Consider the following 17,699-nt stretch of genomic DNA (forward strand, 5'->3'; position numbering starts at 1 on the left):
TTTTGGGGCCATCCTAGGTTGTTCACTATGACCCTTGCAGAGGTGGGGCTGGTCAGTGGAACAGTTTGTTTCGCTTCAAGCACCTCGCCACTGGCAATTACTTGGCAGCTGAGGTGAGACATTTTCAACGTAATATGGTTGTACATATTTAATATAGCACAAGGAATTACCTTAGTTATGTCACACACCATTAATATAGTCCATAAATATCTGAATCCTTTTTTTTTAATTGTAATTTTGTTTTTAACTTTGAACTTGATACTGTACATGCGGCACCGTGGCACGTCTTGTTAGAGTGATGGCCTCAGTTCTGAAGACTGGGGTTCATATCCCGGCCTTCCTCTGTGGAGTTTTCATGTTCTCCTCGTGCCTGTGTGGGTTTTCTCAAGGCACTCCGGTTTCCTCCCACATCCCAAAAACATGTATAAACTGGAGACTCTAAATTGCCCTTTTTGCCCTTAGGTGAGATTGTGAGTGTGAGTGGTTGTTTCTCTCTATGTTCCCTGCAATTGCCAATAACCCAACCAGCTCGGCACCACCACTCACCACCGCCTCCTGCCTGATGATAGCGGGGATTGGCTTCAGCACTCCCGGACCCTGTGAGGATAAGTGGCTTGGAAAATAGATGGATGAAACTATACAAGGCAGCACGGTGGTCGACGAGTTAGCGCGTCTACCTCACAGTATTGAGGACCAGGGTTTAATTACGGTTCCGCTGTGTGGAGTTTGCATGTTCTCCGCATGTATGGGTGGGTTTTCTCCGGATACTCTGGTTTCCTTCCAAAAACATGTGTGGTTGGTTGATTGCAGACTAAATGGCCTTAAGGTGTCTGTGTGCGCACATGATTTTGTTTATATAATGTGTGCCTTCCGATTGGCCGGCAACCAGTTCAGGGTGTACCCCGTCTCCTGCCTGGAGATACCTGGGATAGGCTCTAGTAGGCCCGCAACCCTTGTGAGGATAAATTGGTTCTGAAAATATATGAATTAATACTTATCATACTGAATGGATGAAAAAGCCCTGTTGACAAGGATGCTGTAGGTGGCACTGTTTCCTTTAATACAGGTGGCAGCTTTAGTTTTGCTGATGGTGATTGGTTTGATAGGTAGTAGAAGAGACTTCCATCAAGGTCACTTTTGATTTATCTTTCATTGCAGGAAAACCCTGAATTCAAAGACAAAATAATGGACCCTAAAGGAGAGGTGAGTTTATCTAATGATGACATTGAGCTGCTAAATGGCATACAAGTGACCTCATCCTTGCACCGATATCTAATATAATCTGATAATCAGTGTTAGCAATTCAATAATCAGGAGGCAGATGATGTTACGCCATGAGTGGGACTGCAAGAGAATGAGTCACGAGGAGTTGTCTTAACTCCAGGTCCCCCCGTCTCGTTACGCAATTTTGCAAGCTTTCTTACACTTACAATTTACTAAACAACGGCTCATACATGCACACACACACACACACACATGCGCGCATGCCTACTTCTCTTCTATATCTAGATTCCTAAGCCCATAGCTACCTAACACATTTGTATTCAGGCAGTAAACGCACACACAAACTGTCTCACCCTCGCACACTTTCTTATGCCCATGCTGAATTTCAGACACACAGGGGGCTCCTTACATAATGTCTGGGTACGTGTGTGTGTGTGTGTGTGTGTGTGTGTGTGTGTGTGTGTGTGTGTGTTGTGTGTGTGTGTGTGTGTGTTGTGTGTGTGTGTGGAGGGTGGGGGGTGCTGTGTGAAAGGGGTGGGAAGGCGTGCTGTCTGCTCTGCTTCTCTCGTCTGTGTTAAGATGCTGGGGTGAGTCACCAGTGGACGGTGGTGGTGGTGGGGGTGTATAGAAGCTGAGGTGTGAAGGCATCTCTTGGGACCTTCCCATTGACATGCAAAGAGCAGTGGGTGGAATTAACACAGTAACTGCTACAGCTATATCATACTAGTACCGCAGATTTAGCTCCTTTTCATATTGAGGTGATACCCATGCAAGACGTGGAGGAAAGGTGTCAAACTATGGTTCATTAAAGATGTATGATTCAAAAGATCAGATTTGGAGACTGCTTCATTTATCGGTGGTCTTTGAGCCAATAAAGACGTGACGTGAGACGTGTCTGTCATGTCAATGAATATAATCACACCAAGAACCCCTACAGGTATTAATTAGACATGGTACTATAACTTGTTTGGCTACATAAGAGACACCTATGGGACATCAGTTTTTGATGAAGAAATTATACATTTTAACTGCTGTTATATGCTCATAATTAGGTGATTCTACCACATTTTAAGCACCCCCAAAGTAAAGAAAAGGATCCCTTTTTTTTTTTTTTTTTTTTACTGTGGGTCCCTTTCTAACAAGCTAGAAAAGTAAAAAAAAAAAACCCTACAGTATTTGGTTGAAACATATTTCTGTATTCCCCCTTTTTATCACCTTCTATCCTGCCCAGTTCAGCTGTATGGCCATGCAGATTGATGGGTCTGTATGCTATTTATGTTGTAACACTCTTGATGTGCAACAGGGGAGTTTGAACTACACTTGTTTATTTTTTTACAGTTTTTATTGTGGTTATTGAAAATGCACCCAGGGCTTTAGTGGACAGACAGAGACTGCACAAACCCGGGGAATAGGAGTGTGAACCACAGCAGAGCTATAGTTATTCAGTCTAATTATTTGACGATAAGTAATGTTAAAAACCCAAGTCCCGTTCATGTTTGTTGGAGGGCGAGGGTGATCATCCAGTGAGGATGTACAAGAACTAACAGGACAAGATGAGAGAGGGCAGGGTAGGACAGGATGGGGGAAATAAGCAAGGCAGTGCTACTGAATACTTTTATAGTGTCTAAACATTTGTAAGAACCTTGGAGTATATACCTTTTTACAACCTGTGTTATTGTTTGTTCATCACCACATCACATGCATGTTGGTCAACTGGTATATGGAGTTGCTTTGCCAACATACTGGGGAAGGGCGAGCCTGGCACTTTACAACCACAAGTGGGTGTGAGCCAGTGCGCCTGTCCTGTGAGGGAAGAGTAAGGAGGATGGCGCCCCATGCCAAGAACGAAGGGGGGGAGTGCCCAACCAAAGTACAACCAGCCCCTAATCGAAGGGGGGAAAGGGCACTCAGTCCCAATATTTGTTGCCTTTACCCATAGATCACTGTTGTTGGTTAGGAGTTGCCCAACTTTTTTTGCTAGCTACAAATAGTCAGATATCACTGATCTATTTGAATTGCAGTGTGTGCGTGTCCCCATCTAGTCCATTTCTGTAGGTTTGGATTTGTTGCGTCCCTTAAATGAATCCCAGGACCCATAAACCTCTGAATATAGACTTGCTCATGCTTATGACATTGATTTTCAATTGGGTTTATGTCAAGGTAATGTGAGGTACCACTCAATGGCATCAATGTTTTAAACACCTTGGAACACACTAACTCGCTTACACCACATTAAGATGAATGTTGTTTTGTACCAGTGGATACCCAGTACCCAATGCACAGTACCTAACTGCAAACATCCCAAGTTTTCAGTTAATTTTCCATTTCTTATCATTGTTCCCATGGATAGCATATATTTTGTCCAAAGAATCAAAAATAATTTCTATTAAAAATGGTATCCTTTAGAATAATGCATTATTTAGCTGTCTTCATGAGGACTGAATCTTGCATTTATATTTGCACCCAATGAACCATTCACCCAGACCGAGTCAGGTAATTTCTTCACAATTTACCAAAATAAATTGACTGCTTTTAATGTCATAATGTGTGACACATTTTGAATAGGTAAGAAAAGATTCTGGTCAGCAGTTAAGTGATCTGTATGAATGTAAATGTTTATGACTTTGTTATATGTCTAGTGTAGAGCTGTAGATAATAGTTTGCAAAACGCATACATGACCTTAACATTACATTGACACCAATATTTCTGCTGTCTGGATGTTTGTTGCTGCAGAATGAGACTGACTCTGTATATTGCAAAAGAAAGCATCAAGCAGCAGACAAGATAGCTTTCACGCTAGTTTCTGTCAAACATGGTAATGACATAGCCTCCCTCTTTGAGCTGGATGCCACCACGTTGCAGCGGGCTGACTGTCTGGTGCCCAGGTCAGTATGTGACAAGTGACTTCTACTTACTTTGAATTCAGGAGGGAAAATAAGATCAGTTTATAGCAATAATACAGGATGCAATAATTTATAAAGCACTTTAAAAAGGTGGTTTCTTTGGTGAGATTGTTCAAATATAAACAATTTGGTGATAGTACATTATAGACTAGGGCTATCCATCTACATAATGAAAGGCCACATTTCAAAAATTGTCAGGGCCCAGAGTTCGAACTTATGCTATTCCATTTTGCTCACTTAACATGAGTAATTGTTTTAATTTTACATGCCTTTCATTCGTTGTGGTACACCCATACATATTAAACGAGGTGATTGTTAACAACGCAGTTTTAGTTTTACTTTGGGCTTGAAAATGCACATAAAAGTGCATTAAAAATAATCACAGCAGGATTTTAGGTCAATATAAAGTTCAAATAAGTTGCATCACAGGAGCATTTTAGATTGTGTACTACCAAAAAATAGTGTGAATTCAAACTGTCGAAAAAAAAAACCGTAAGGTTTTTCCTCGTTGTTTGACCTCTTGAAAGCAGCCACTGTAAAAAAAAAAAAAAAAAAATTAAAAAAATTTACATACAAAGTTGAACTTTGTATCAGTTGTATGTAAATTTGTCTTCTGCCAGCAACATATCAGTGGCCCTCAGTTTATTGAGAACAGTTTTGAAAACCTAGTAGGGCAGAGCGACTCCTCATCTCGTATACATTCAATGGATACTCTAGTTTTTAATTTGGTCATCAGATACCACCTCATTGCCAGCAGCCTGCATTTAGTTCTTTTCCCTCTTTGCATCGGTTCTTCTTTTTCGCAAGGATCAATGCTACCCGGAGGGACGCTATAGCTACCTTCTGTTGTGTTACTGTGACTGAGTTAATATAATCTGGATCTAGTTGTAGGATTTTTTTAAAATGTTTTGTTTTCCGCGTATCTGTATCCCCCCCCAAAAAATTAACTGCATCAAAGTTGTGGTGTTTTGTTTGAAGGTGCCTCTGTGCGTTACACATTTCTTTGAAGCCATGTGCACCTTGTTAGTATGCATACATATAAGCTTCTCCTTTGGATTTTATATTAATGCATATTTTGTAAGAAATCTAAATTTTCTTCCTAATCTCTTTTGAGTCAGTAGCGGTATGTTAGTTTGAAGCCACAATTGATCAGTGCAGAAGAGGAGATAAAATATCCGCTTCATTGTCACGTGTATACTTCGCTGTTGCCCCGTCTTTGCGGATTACTCTTACTACGAGAATTTTTTTTTTTTTCAGTTTTAGTTTTAGTTTTAAATTGTCAAGGTTAGCGGAAAGACAATTTGATCCTCTCAGTTGACGAATAATGGAATAAATCTAATATAAATAAACCTTTGAGTGTGAGTGAGTCATGTTGTTTCTACAATGTATTGATCATCTGTTTAAATTTTGGGTTCGATCCTTCCACAGAAACTCTTATGTGAGACTCAGGCACCTGTGCACAAACACTTGGGTGACAAGCACCAATGTGCCCATTGATGCAGAAGAGGAACGCCCAGTCATGCTAAAGGTTTCCACTTATACACTCTCACAACTAATGAACGTGAATGATCTTTGATATATGACATGATTTCCTGTGCCCATCGCAATAGATTGGCACCTGTTCCACTAAGGAGGATAAGGAAGCTTTTGCGATTGTATCCGTTCCCCTATCAGAAGTCAGAGACTTGGACTATGCGAATGATGCCAGCAAAGTCCTTGAGGCCACAGTACGGAAGCTTCAATATGGAAACATTGCTCAGAATGAAAGGAGGTAAAGTCGGCTAGTGTCACAAACAAGCTTGTTAAAGTGAATGACTTTGTTTTTCTACATTAAAATTATTACAGATTTGTGACTAAGCTGCTGGAGGACCTGGTTTTCTTTGTATGTGTGGTTCCAAATAATGGCCAGGAGGTTCTGTCTGTAGTAACATCTACACCTAACCGAGAGAGGCAGAAATTGATGAGAGAACAGAACATCCTTGCCCAGGTCAGCCCAAATACAGTGATAGACGTATCTACGCATACACACATGCACATACACAAATGCACACGGTATTTAGTAGAAGTGTAGTAATATACCGTACCATAATTTCTCAAAAATAATGGACAATTTTTTCCAAAAGTATTTTCAAAAAGTTAATTGACCGCATTAGATAGAGATAGGTATGGATGAAAAAAAAATGTATAGTGTAGTATTGTATAGTCGTATACAGGTATATAGAGTGGTTAAAAAAAGGTATACATCTACATTTCGATATGATATTTGATGTCCCTTTTTACACATTTATATATATTACGGTAATTTGTGCCCCCAACTTGACCTCTCTTATCTCCTCGGCGGAGCTTTACATTTTGTGATCATTAGCATAGCGTATTTGTTGCTAATGCAACAAAGATCAGAAAAGACTGTCCATGAGTTTGTTTCAACTTAAACTAAGACAAAAAATGTCTACTACAACGATTAGTTGTGCAGCCAGTTTTCAAAGAAATGTGTCATCGCTGACGCGAGCAACCCGGTAGCAGTGCGGCAGTCAAAACAACGAGAGCTCAAACTACGTAGTAAGGGCGTAATGATTACATAAAAAAAAAAAAAATGGGAGACCGCACACAATTGAAATGCTCGCTTTTTTAAAATGTGCCCGTTACGCTCATTTCAATGTAGTTTGAGGTGAGATTGTTTTGATAGCCACTAGACACCGTAGAAAAGCTGCTACAGATTGTAGTTGAATGGAGGGTGCGCTGCTGAACCCAAACTCTTGGGATTCAAAAAATGTTTCCTCACAAACACCATGGATGGCACAGAGAATGAAATGCTGTGGGAGCAAGATGAGATGTTGATGATGCAATGCAGGAGGCATCAATGATGAGTTCGATAGTGATGCACCAAAGGTAGCCACGCTAGATATTTTACAAATTGGAGATGAGTCAGATGCTTATTTTGAAGTCTTGGCCAAGGATGTATAATGTAGAGGATAAACTGCACGATGCACAAAAATTTAATGCGAAAGAAGGTTTAAGTAAAGGAGTGTTAAATAGTTTCTTTATTTTAGACTGTTATATGTGTTATCAACAGAGTTAATAAAATGTTATGCCATCATTGAGCATTTATTTGAGCCGGTTGAGGGATTCTGTTCTGACAATTACAGAGACCAGGACAAGCATGTCCTGTAATCTGTCCCGAGATTATATTACTGCTACATGAGCACATGCGCAATGATTATTATTAATAATTGTTGTACAGACAGTTTCAGAAAAACAATACAAGTACAAACCCAACAAGATATAAATCCTGATAATTCCTAATATTTTGAGCATATGGGTAGCAGCAAATTGGTGGTGCGCATTGTACATTGGTAGAAGGGTTTTCCTGATTTTTAGGTCAATTTTGGGGCTGCGCTTTATACTCGAGAAATTGCGGTAGTTATCTTAAGAATGCAGCCAACAACAAACACACATATGTATTAATGACTTTGCTTTTGCAAATACAATTCCAATGAAGTTGGGGTGTTATGATAATCAAATAAAAGAAAAAACAACAATGATTTTCAAATCATGGTCAAAACCTATATTTGATTAAATATACTACAAACAAGATATTTAATGTTCAAACTGATAAATGTTGTATTTAGAAAATAATTCTTAACCTAGAATTTTAGGACTGCAACACATTCCAATAAAGCTGGAACAGTTGGCAAAAAAGTCTGGGAAAGTTGAGGAATGGTCATTAAACACCCATTTTGAACATCCCACAGGTGAAAAGGCAAATTGGGAAAAAGTGCGTGCAATGATCGGATATAAAAGGACCTTCCCTGAATTCACAAACAAAGATGTCACGAGGTTCACCTCTTTATGAAAAAGTGCATGACAAAATAGTTGAAGAGTTTAAGGACAATCTTCCTCAACGTACAATTGTCAGGAATCTAGGGATTTCATCATCTACTGTCTAACTCATCATCAAAAGGTTCAGAGAATCTGAAGAAATCACTGCATGTAAGTGGCAAGGGTGAAAACCGACATTGAATACCCATGACCTTCGAGCCCTCAGATGGCACAGCATCAAAAACTGACAGTGTATAAAGGACATCACCACATGGGCTCAGGAATACTTCAGAAAACCAATGTTAGTAAGTATAGTTTGGCGCTACAGTAAGTGCAATTTAAAACTCTACTATGGAAAGCAAAAGTCATTCCTCAAAAATACCCAGAAATGCCGCCGGCTTCTCTGGGCCTGACCTCATTTAAGATATACAGATGCAAAATGGGAGCGTTCTCTGAGCAGATGAGTCCACATTTTTATGTTTCATGTTTTGGAAATTGCCGACATCATGTCCTTTGGGCCAAAGAGGAAAACAACCATACGGTAATGGACACAGAATTCAAAATTCAGTGTCTGTGACTGTTTGGAACTGTGTTAGGGCCATTGCCATGGGTAACTTACAATACACATCTGTGCAGGCACCATTACTGCTGAAAGGTGCATACTGGTTTTGAAGAAACATATGCTGCCATCCAAGCAACATCTTTGTCATGGATGCCCCTCCTTATTTTAACAAGATGCCAAACCACATTCTGCACCTATTACGAAAGCATGGCTTTCTAATTAAGAGTGTGGGTACAAAACTGGTCTGCCAGCAGTCCATACCTGTCTCCCATTTGTAAATGTGTGGTGCATTATTAAGCATAAAATAAGACAACGGAGAGTCTGGACTGTTGAACAGCTGGTGCTGTACATCAAGTAAGAATAGAAAAGAAATCCACCTACAAAACTTCAACAATTAGTGTCCTCAGTTCCCAAATGTTTATAAAAAATTTAAAAGAAAATGTGATGTAACACTGTGGTAATGATGACCCTGTCCCACCATTTTTGGAACGTGTTGCAGCCATAATGGATGGTTTCTTTCGGCTTGTCCCTTTCGGGGTCGCCACAGCGTGTCATCTCAGATGAACGCACATATATGTTTGGCACAATTTTTACGCCGGATGCCCTTCTTGACGCAACTCTTCTCAGGGAGTGATGCAGCCATAATAGTGTAACTTAATTGTTATTTGCTTAAAAACAAAGTTCATCAGTTTGAACATTAAATATTGTCTTTGTAGTGCATCCAATTAAATGTAGGTTGAACATGATTTGCAAATCATTGTATTCTGTTAACACAATTTAATTCTGTTTGTATAATAAATCTGTCCGATAGGATTTATTTTATCAATATGTTGGTATTTCTGGGTTATTGTTAACTGGCAACCAGTGCAGGGTGTACTCTCAGCCTCTTGCCTAAAGTCAGCTGGGATCTGATCCAGCTCAACCATGACCCTGAACAGGATTTTTCTTTTCCTTTCAGCTTGTGCCGTTAGGGGTCGCCACAGTGTCATTTTTTTTCCATTTAAGCCTATCTCGTGCATCTTCCTCTCTAACCCCAACTGCCCTCATGTCTTCCCTCACAACATCCATCAACCTTCTTTTTGTTTTTCCTCTTGCTCTTTTGCCTGGCAGCTCCATCCTCAGCACCCTCCTACCAATATAATCACTCTCTCGCCTCTGGACATGTCCAAATCATTGAAGTCTGCTGTCTCGAACCTTGTCTCCATAACATCCAACTTTGGCTGTCCCTCAAATGAGCTCATTTATAATCCTACCCAACCTGCTCACTCCGAGCGAGAACCTCAACATCTTCATTTCTGCCACCTCCAGTTCTGCTTCTTGTTGTTTCTTCATTGCCACCGTCTCTAATCCATACATCACAGCCGGCCTCACCACAGTTTTATAAATTTCATCCTCAATGAGATTCTTCTGTCACATAACACACCAAACATTCCGTCAGCTGTTCCAAACTGGTTGGACCTGTTTCTTCACTTCCTTACCACACTCGCCATTGCTCTGGATTGTTGACCCTAAATATTTGAAGTCGTCCACCCTTGCTATCTCTTCTCCCTGGAGCCTCACTCTTCCCCCTCCATCCCTCTCATTCACGCACATATATTCTGTTTTACTTTGGCTAATCTTTATTCCTCTCCTTTCCAGTGCATGTCTCCATCTTTCTAATTGTTCCTCCACCTGCTCCTTACTTTCACTGCATCGCACAATATCGTCTGTGAACATCATGGTCCAAGGGGATTCCAGTCTAACCTCATCTGCCAGCCTATCCATTACCACTGCAAACAGGAAGGGGCTCAGAGCTGATCCCTGATGCAGTCCCACCTTCACCTTAAATTCTTCTCTTATACCTATCCGCACACCTCACCATTTTTCTGCTGCCATCATACATGTCCTTTACTATTCTAACATATTTCTTTGCCACACCAGACGTACGCATGCAGTACCACAGTTCCTCTCTTGGTACTCTGTCATGGGCTTTTTCTAGATCCACAAAGACACAATGTAGCTCCTTCTGACCTTCTCTGTACTTTTCCACTAGGATATTCAAGGCAAATAATGCATCTAGGCATGAAACCATACAGTTGCTCGCAGATACTTACTTCTGTCCTGACTCTAGCCTCCACTACTCTTTCCCATAACTTCATTGTGCGGCTCATCAACTTTATTCCTCTATAATTCCCACAGTTCTGAACATTGCCATTGTTTTTAAAAATGGGAACTAGTACACTTTTCCACAATTCTTCAGGCATTTTTTCTCCCACTAGTATTCTGTTGAATAAGATGGTCAAAAACTCCACAGCCATTTCTCCAAATTGGTTCCATACCTCCACCGGTATGTCATCAGGACCAACTGCCTTTCCATTTTTCATCCTTTGTCATGCCTTTCTAACTTCCCTGTTACCAATCATTGCCACTTCCTGGTCCTTCACACTTGCCTCTTCTACTCTTCCTTCTCTCTCATTTTCTTCATGCATCAACTTCTCGAAGTATTCTTTCCATATATTTGGCACACTACTGGCACCAGTCAAGACATTTCCGTCTCTATCCTTAATCACCCTTACCTGCTGCACATCCTTCCCATCACTATCCCTCTGTCTGGCCAACTTGTAGCAATCCTTTTCTCCTTCTTTCATGTCCAACGTGGTGTACATGTCACATGCCTCTTGTCTGGCCATTGCCACCTCTACCTTTGCCCTACATCGCATCTCAATGTACTCCTTTCGCCTCTCCTCAGTCCTCTGTGTCCCACTTCCTCTTTGTTAATCTCTTTCCTTGTATGACTTCTTGTATTTTGTTGTTCTGCCACCTAGTCTCCTTCTCCCCTTCCCTACCAGAAGACACACAAAGTACTCTCCTGCCTCTCTCTCTGATCACCTTGGCAGGGACAGGATAAGCAGTTGAAAGTATAGATGGATGTCTGCAGTACAGTTGTAGTTTGCACACTGTTTAAACACTGCAATGCAGTATAGTGATTTTTTTTTTTTTTTTTCCTAATGCTGTTGATTTTATTCAGGAGATACAGAAGCAACCTTTGCTGACGGCAAAACATTTGTAAATTATATAATTCAATTGCAGGAGAGTGTGGCATAACACCCATAGGACGTTTTTAAGTCTTTTTGTTTTGCACAACATGTCACTATCGAGCCACCAAAGATGACAATATGTTTCCAATTTATTCATGTTTACCTGTACCAAATCATATTGTATTTATATAAATTAACATGTACTGGTGCATGTATGTAACTTCTCTCAAGACACCAGTTATGAAGAGAAAAACGTTTTAGCAAGTTTGGTTTTGAAGAATCATGTCATTAAGCCATAGTTATAATTGGTAGCACAGCATACACAGGAAGTTACTAACCTGTTTTATGGGTTTGGTCACAGGACATACCTCAAATCGAGAATTCTGCTTTCTCAGAAGAATACTGCCTGGGGGATTTTCTGTTTTTTTGCTTCACATCTCATAGATTATGTCATGCTGTTTTTCATTTGGACCACAAATAAGTTGTGACTGAATCTACATTATCTCTGTTTTGTTGTGCTCTCTGTTTTACTTTGAGTCACGATTAATCAAATATGAGTTAAATGTAAAAGTTCTTACTTTTATTCCTACAAATAAATCTGAGAAAGACATTAAATGTTTGCTTTGTGAAGTGTACTGGTACAAAACCGTTGGAATGGAGTGGTAAGGAATCTTCACTATTATGTATGAGTGGTTGTACGTTTCTTACTGATGTAGTAATACATTCACATGACTTTTGTGCTTCCATCATGGGTTCAGTTCCCACTCTGTTACGGTTTCAATACGAGTGTGAATGGTTGTTCATCTCTGTACAGTGTGTGTGTGCCCCAGAACTGGCCGGCGACCAGTTCAGGGTTAGTTCGCTCAATTTTAGTTGGGATAGGCTCTAGTACCCTGCCACCCTGAACATATTAAGCCTTATTGAAGATGTATGGATGGGCTGCAATTTTTAACAGTTCAGGCAATGCAACTTAATCTGGCTATGCCACTGATGTCACACTAATGGCCTGGGGGCCAGATCCATTCCACCACATAGTTTTATGTGGTCAGTGAAAGAAAATAAAAATGGCTTGTTTATTGGTGCAATACCATTGAGATATTTGCAAGCATTTTTTTTGTTACCAATACCCCTTTCAAAAGAAATGTAATAAGTAAGAACATGTTTTTATTGGCTTCTGATTTCAAAACTGGCTATTCAACTGTGTTGAGTATCCTGTATGTAATTACAGTATGAGAGGTAAAACAACTTTTGTTTGAACACACAACTGCAAACTATCCTATGACTAAAACATGAACATTTTGTATATTAAAGTTATACTGTAAGAGTGTACTGTAGCTGTTAAGTTGATTGTCATCTTGGTGTGTATTCCTCAGATCTTTGGTATCCTGAAGGCTCCATTCACAGACCAGGGTGATGGTCCCATGTTAAAGTTGGAGGATTTGGGAGACCAGCGCTATTCCCACTTCAAGTATATGCTAAGACTCTGCTACAGAGTGCTGCGACACTCCCAGCAGGACTATCGCAAAAACCAGGCACGTCTTAGTGGAGGTCTTGTTGAGTTCAGGCACACAGATATTCAAGGTTGTCTAAGGACACTTTGAGACTTTATACAAGTTCTGGTAGACTGTTGAGAAACAAATTTTTTTCCGAGATCACAGGTGATACATACATACAAACATACATATGATACATATATACAAATGACGCCAATTATATACCGGTACGTGAGGTCCACTGAGGTTGAGTTTGTTTCTGATTTTCCTATTTACCATCTAAAATTATAATAAAAAAGTGTAATTTTAAAAAGATAACAGGTTTGACACCTTATCTTGTCAAAATAATCATCTTTTTTGTCAGAAATATTTTTTCGGTAATGACGTTGTCAATGAGGCTTTTTAAATGATTTGGACATTTTGTAGGTTGAGTCACGTGAATGTTGGCAAGAGTCAGGCAAATTTGCCACTTTCTGTAGCTGTTTAAACTCCATACAATGGCTAACAAGGTAAATATAAAATATGTATTGTAATTTGAGAGATACAGTAGATGTTTTCCCCGATGTTTTTAATTTAGATTGTTTAAAAAGACTGTCCCCCCACTCCAGTTAATTCACTAACATTCATTCTGCTATGTAGGAATATATAGCAAAGAAGTTCTCAATCATGCAATCTCAAATTGGGTATGAGATTTTGGCTGAGGATACCATCACCGCTCTGCTGCACAACAACCGCAAGCTGCTGGAAAAACACATCACAGCCAGGGAGATTGAAACATTTGTCAGCCTTCTGAGACGTAATCGAGAACCCAGGTAATACATATTCACTTCTCTCTCCTCACCACGTCATAAAGTAGAATCTGGCAAGTCAACTAGCAAAAAAGGACTAAACACAAGTAGCTACTGTAGGTTGTTGCCTTTAAGACTAAACTCTGCTCACATTACCATGTATATGCTGCTCTTCTATTATTGTTCTTGCCTTTTTGTCACATGTCATATTGTTTTGAGACGCCTAGACTGAGATGTGTGAAACACTTTCAGAGTAATTAAAAAAATGGATGGATGGTTGCTCATCTGCTGTAGTTAAGATTTGCAGAGATCTTGCAAGATATGATGAGTCTTACCTGATTTCGGGTGTGTCTTTGGCTTTAGAGACATTTTTCTTGTGAAACTTAAGCTGTATGACCTCAAGGGTATTTGACTTTTAGGAATTGTGCTGTACTGATTTTTTCTTTTCTGTTAAAATGCATGTGCTCTGTTTGTCTAGATTCTTGGATTATCTTTCAGATCTGTGTGTGTCCAATAAGACCGCCATCCCTGTCACACAGGAGCTTATTTGCAAATTTATGCTCAACCCCGCCAACGCAGATATCCTGATCCAGACAAAGTGAGCCACACCATAGGCTACATTGCTTGAATCATGCTTGCAAATGTCGCATTTTTCTTGTGTATATCGAACGTTTTCCACACCTGTGTATCTTTTTACAATGAGTATTTGCACCAAATAAAAAATCTTAATGTGAGAGTATTTTTATAACAGCTATTTTGTCACATGCTCACATGCAGACTAATCCCGAATACCGAGACCCCCCTGGAGTCCTCTATAATGCAGGAGGATGGGGAAGAAGAGGAGGTTTGGCTGTACTGGATCGACAGTCACAAGGAACCTCATGGCAAATCTATCCGCCATCTGGCTCAGGATGCCAAAGGGAATCATAAGATGGATGTAGATATCATAACTTACTACAGGTAGCCTTATTGATCTTACATCCCCAGTGTGCTTAAATCTTTATTAGCCCTGTTGCAAAATGGTGGAAAAAAAAAATCACTCAAGTGCTTTTTTAGCTACAGAATACCGTTTTTCCAACCACACGTTAACTTCCATTGGTCAGGTATCAGCTGAACCTGTTTGCTAAGATGTGCCTGGACCGGCAGTATCTAGCCATCAATCAGATCTCCTCTCAGCTTCCTGTGGACCTTATCTTGCGCTGCATGTTTGATGACTCCCTCCCCTACAACTTGCGAGCCTCCTTCTGTCGCCTCATGCTACATATGCATGTAGACCGCGACCCACAAGAAGCTGTGGTTCCTGTGCGCTATGCACGCCTCTGGACTGAGATTCCATCCAAGATCACCATCCATGAGTGAGCATCAGCCATCTGATTGCATCATGGCACAGACATGCTTTAAGACCTGTCACATGCATATTACAATTGTGCTTCTTTTCAGGTTTGAATATGAGTCAGCAGATTCTTCGCGGGAGGAGATGAAGAGGAAGTTTGCTCCCACCATGGAGTTTGTTGAAGAATACCTCAAAGATGTGGTCAGCCAGCCTTTTCCTTTTGGGGAAAAAGACAAGAATGAACTCACTTTGGAGGTGCGGTAAACCTGATTTGTCGCAAAGCAGATCCATTAATAGCAAAGTGCAGTGGCCTGTCAAAGTGTGTTAACGGTTCAGATTTTTTTGAATGAATTTTCGGCTATCTTTTTCAACCAACAAATTGTTAATCTACCGATGGTCCACTATACTGTATTCACATCATTCACATCAAAGCCTTTTTTTTTAGGAAAGCAATGATAACGCACATCATGTCATTCCACCTAGAGGAAATGCAGCCCCTCTCAGTGTGTCTCTAGTCATAAGTTGAGTATTCTAGGACTTTAATACTGTACATTTTTGAATAGGTTTTATTTTACCTTTGTCTCCTCTAGGTGGTGAATCTAGCTCGTAACCTGGTGTACTTCGGTTTCTATAGCTTCAGCGAGCTTCTGCGACTCACCCGCACTCTACTGGCAATACTGGACATTGTTCAACACCCGCTCACTTTCATGAACAAGCTTAACAAAAGTCCAGAGGCTGGTGAGTGTTCTTACAAGTGTTTTTCCCGTCTCAGTGATTTAGAATTTTTTTTTTTTTTTTTTTCCTATTTAGCCCTATCAGTCGATCATACAGTCACTGGTGGTGGCGTCTGTAGTTCCACATTGGCTTTACTTCGGTGCAGGCAGCGGGGATTCAGTTCCCAGTCTGTGATGGTGATTATGTGAGCGTGAATGATTATCTGTCGCTGTATGTGGCCTGCCACAATACAATCATGGCTAACATCTCTAAAGAAAACCAGGTACTAGACTTGTGTTTGACGTTGTTGAACCTATAAACTGCTATTTATTCGTGATGGAGAAGACCCAGTAGAAGCACGACAGTGATATCTACCAGTTTATGGTGAATGGTGCTATTAGAACTTAAAACTGATCAAGTACAGTAGAGGAAATATGTTCATAATTTTGTCAAACAAGATGGACTTAATTAAGGGGCCATTTAAAGTGTGGGCCACATGTAGCCCGTGTGCTACTAATTGACCTTCCATGATTTAAACTAAATAGACTCACAAGTCCAGGCATGTTAAGGTGGATGTATCCTCCCTTAGGGAACAATGTCCTGCGTACGATCCATGGAGTTGGTGAAATGATGACTCAGATGGTGATGAGTCGAGGTGTGCCGCAAGGCCTACCCGACACACCTTCCTCACTGCGCTACAGCAAAGGACATTTCCTTCTGGACAATGAAGACGTCATGGTGATGGACACTAAGCTGAAGATCATAGAGATTTTACAAGTAGGTTTTCTTGCATGAGTAGCATAGAGTTGAAGGTGGTTCAACCTCATCTGTTTGGGATTTCGGTGGTGTTCTTGCCTCTCTTTGCAGTTCATCCTGAGTGTGAGGCTGGATTACAGGATCACCTATTTGTTATCCATCTATAAGAAAGAGTTTGGCGAGAAGAGTATATCTGAAAGCGCTACTTCGCAAACTGACATACTTCTGATCATGACACGTAAGATGTCATTTAAGATTCGTTTTGAGGGTCTGCTGACCACACCACTGCAGTCTAAATGCAGCGTGGTTCACTTTTTGTCCTCAGCTTCTGAGCCAGACATTGATGAGATTGCGACTAAAGCAGAGAGCATGTTTGCTGGGAGGTAGGTCGAATGTGTACAGACTTTGTGTTACAAAATGCTCTTAAACTTGATTAAAGATGGAAAATGCCTTTTGTTGTACAGTGCTCCTTGCTATAAATTTCCTTAAAAACGTGACAATATTTTTGCCCATCTCAGCTCTGAGTTAAGCGCAGTAGAGCTTGATAATGAAGGTGGCCGAACGTTTCTGAGAGTTCTGATCCATCTCATGATGCAAGACTATCCTCCATTGGTGTCTGGCTCACTTCAGCTCATCTTCAAGCACTTCAGTCAGAGAGCTGAAGTGCTGCAGGCCTTCAAACAGGTACACAACAGTCTCGTGTATTTGTAAGGGGTTGGCATCAGTTCATTAAATTAGTTTGAGTCATGTTAAAGGATTTTAAATAGTTACTGCAGTAATAACACTGCTATGCTTTATTTATTTCCCATGTGTCTGCCCATTTTCTAGGTCCAGCTATTAGTTTCAGAGCAGGATGTGGAGAACTACAAGCAGATAAAGGCTGACCTGGACCAACTGCGTCTAACCGTTGAGAAATCAGAACTGTGGGTGGAGAAGAATGGAGTCTATAACGGTGAAGACCTTGGTGTCAGGCAAGGAAAAGAACAAAACCTCGAGGTAAAGACTAAGGTGCAATGTTTTGTTTTTACTGCAGTGTTTTGCCAATCTTTCTTAAGCAACGCACACATTTTAATCGCCACGAAGTGGAAG

The 17,699-nt window shown here is 40.5% G+C and overlaps 1 protein-coding gene across 4 annotated transcripts in view; it reads left to right on the forward strand.

Moving 5' to 3' along the window:
* The window catches only part of itpr2 (inositol 1,4,5-trisphosphate receptor, type 2), an 88,505-nt gene that overhangs the window by 16,153 nt on the left and 54,653 nt on the right, over positions 1–17,699 (forward strand). For 3 of the 4 annotated variants that reach the window (XM_061821676.1, XM_061821677.1, XM_061821678.1), the window contains 18 exons: positions 18–113; positions 1,159–1,203; positions 3,959–4,110; positions 5,557–5,656; positions 5,739–5,899; positions 5,974–6,115; positions 12,900–13,058; positions 13,659–13,831; positions 14,286–14,405; positions 14,585–14,767; positions 14,911–15,162; positions 15,248–15,395; positions 15,731–15,878; positions 16,444–16,631; positions 16,722–16,848; positions 16,936–16,993; positions 17,129–17,294; positions 17,439–17,606. In XM_061821676.1, the coding sequence (XP_061677660.1) occupies positions 18–113; positions 1,159–1,203; positions 3,959–4,110; positions 5,557–5,656; positions 5,739–5,899; positions 5,974–6,115; positions 12,900–13,058; positions 13,659–13,831; positions 14,286–14,405; positions 14,585–14,767; positions 14,911–15,162; positions 15,248–15,395; positions 15,731–15,878; positions 16,444–16,631; positions 16,722–16,848; positions 16,936–16,993; positions 17,129–17,294; positions 17,439–17,606 (2,586 nt within the window). Of the gene's footprint in view, positions 1–17; positions 114–1,158; positions 1,204–3,958; positions 4,111–5,556; positions 5,657–5,738; positions 5,900–5,973; positions 6,116–8,231; positions 8,253–12,899; positions 13,059–13,658; positions 13,832–14,285; positions 14,406–14,584; positions 14,768–14,910; positions 15,163–15,247; positions 15,396–15,730; positions 15,879–16,443; positions 16,632–16,721; positions 16,849–16,935; positions 16,994–17,128; positions 17,295–17,438; positions 17,607–17,699 lie in introns of those variants that run through there. The other variant, XM_061821679.1, reaches the window with a different exon arrangement.

This window comes from Syngnathoides biaculeatus, chromosome 6, assembly GCF_019802595.1.
Source record: "Syngnathoides biaculeatus isolate LvHL_M chromosome 6, ASM1980259v1, whole genome shotgun sequence".
In the NCBI taxonomy this organism is placed as follows: Eukaryota; Metazoa; Chordata; class Actinopteri; order Syngnathiformes; family Syngnathidae; genus Syngnathoides; species Syngnathoides biaculeatus.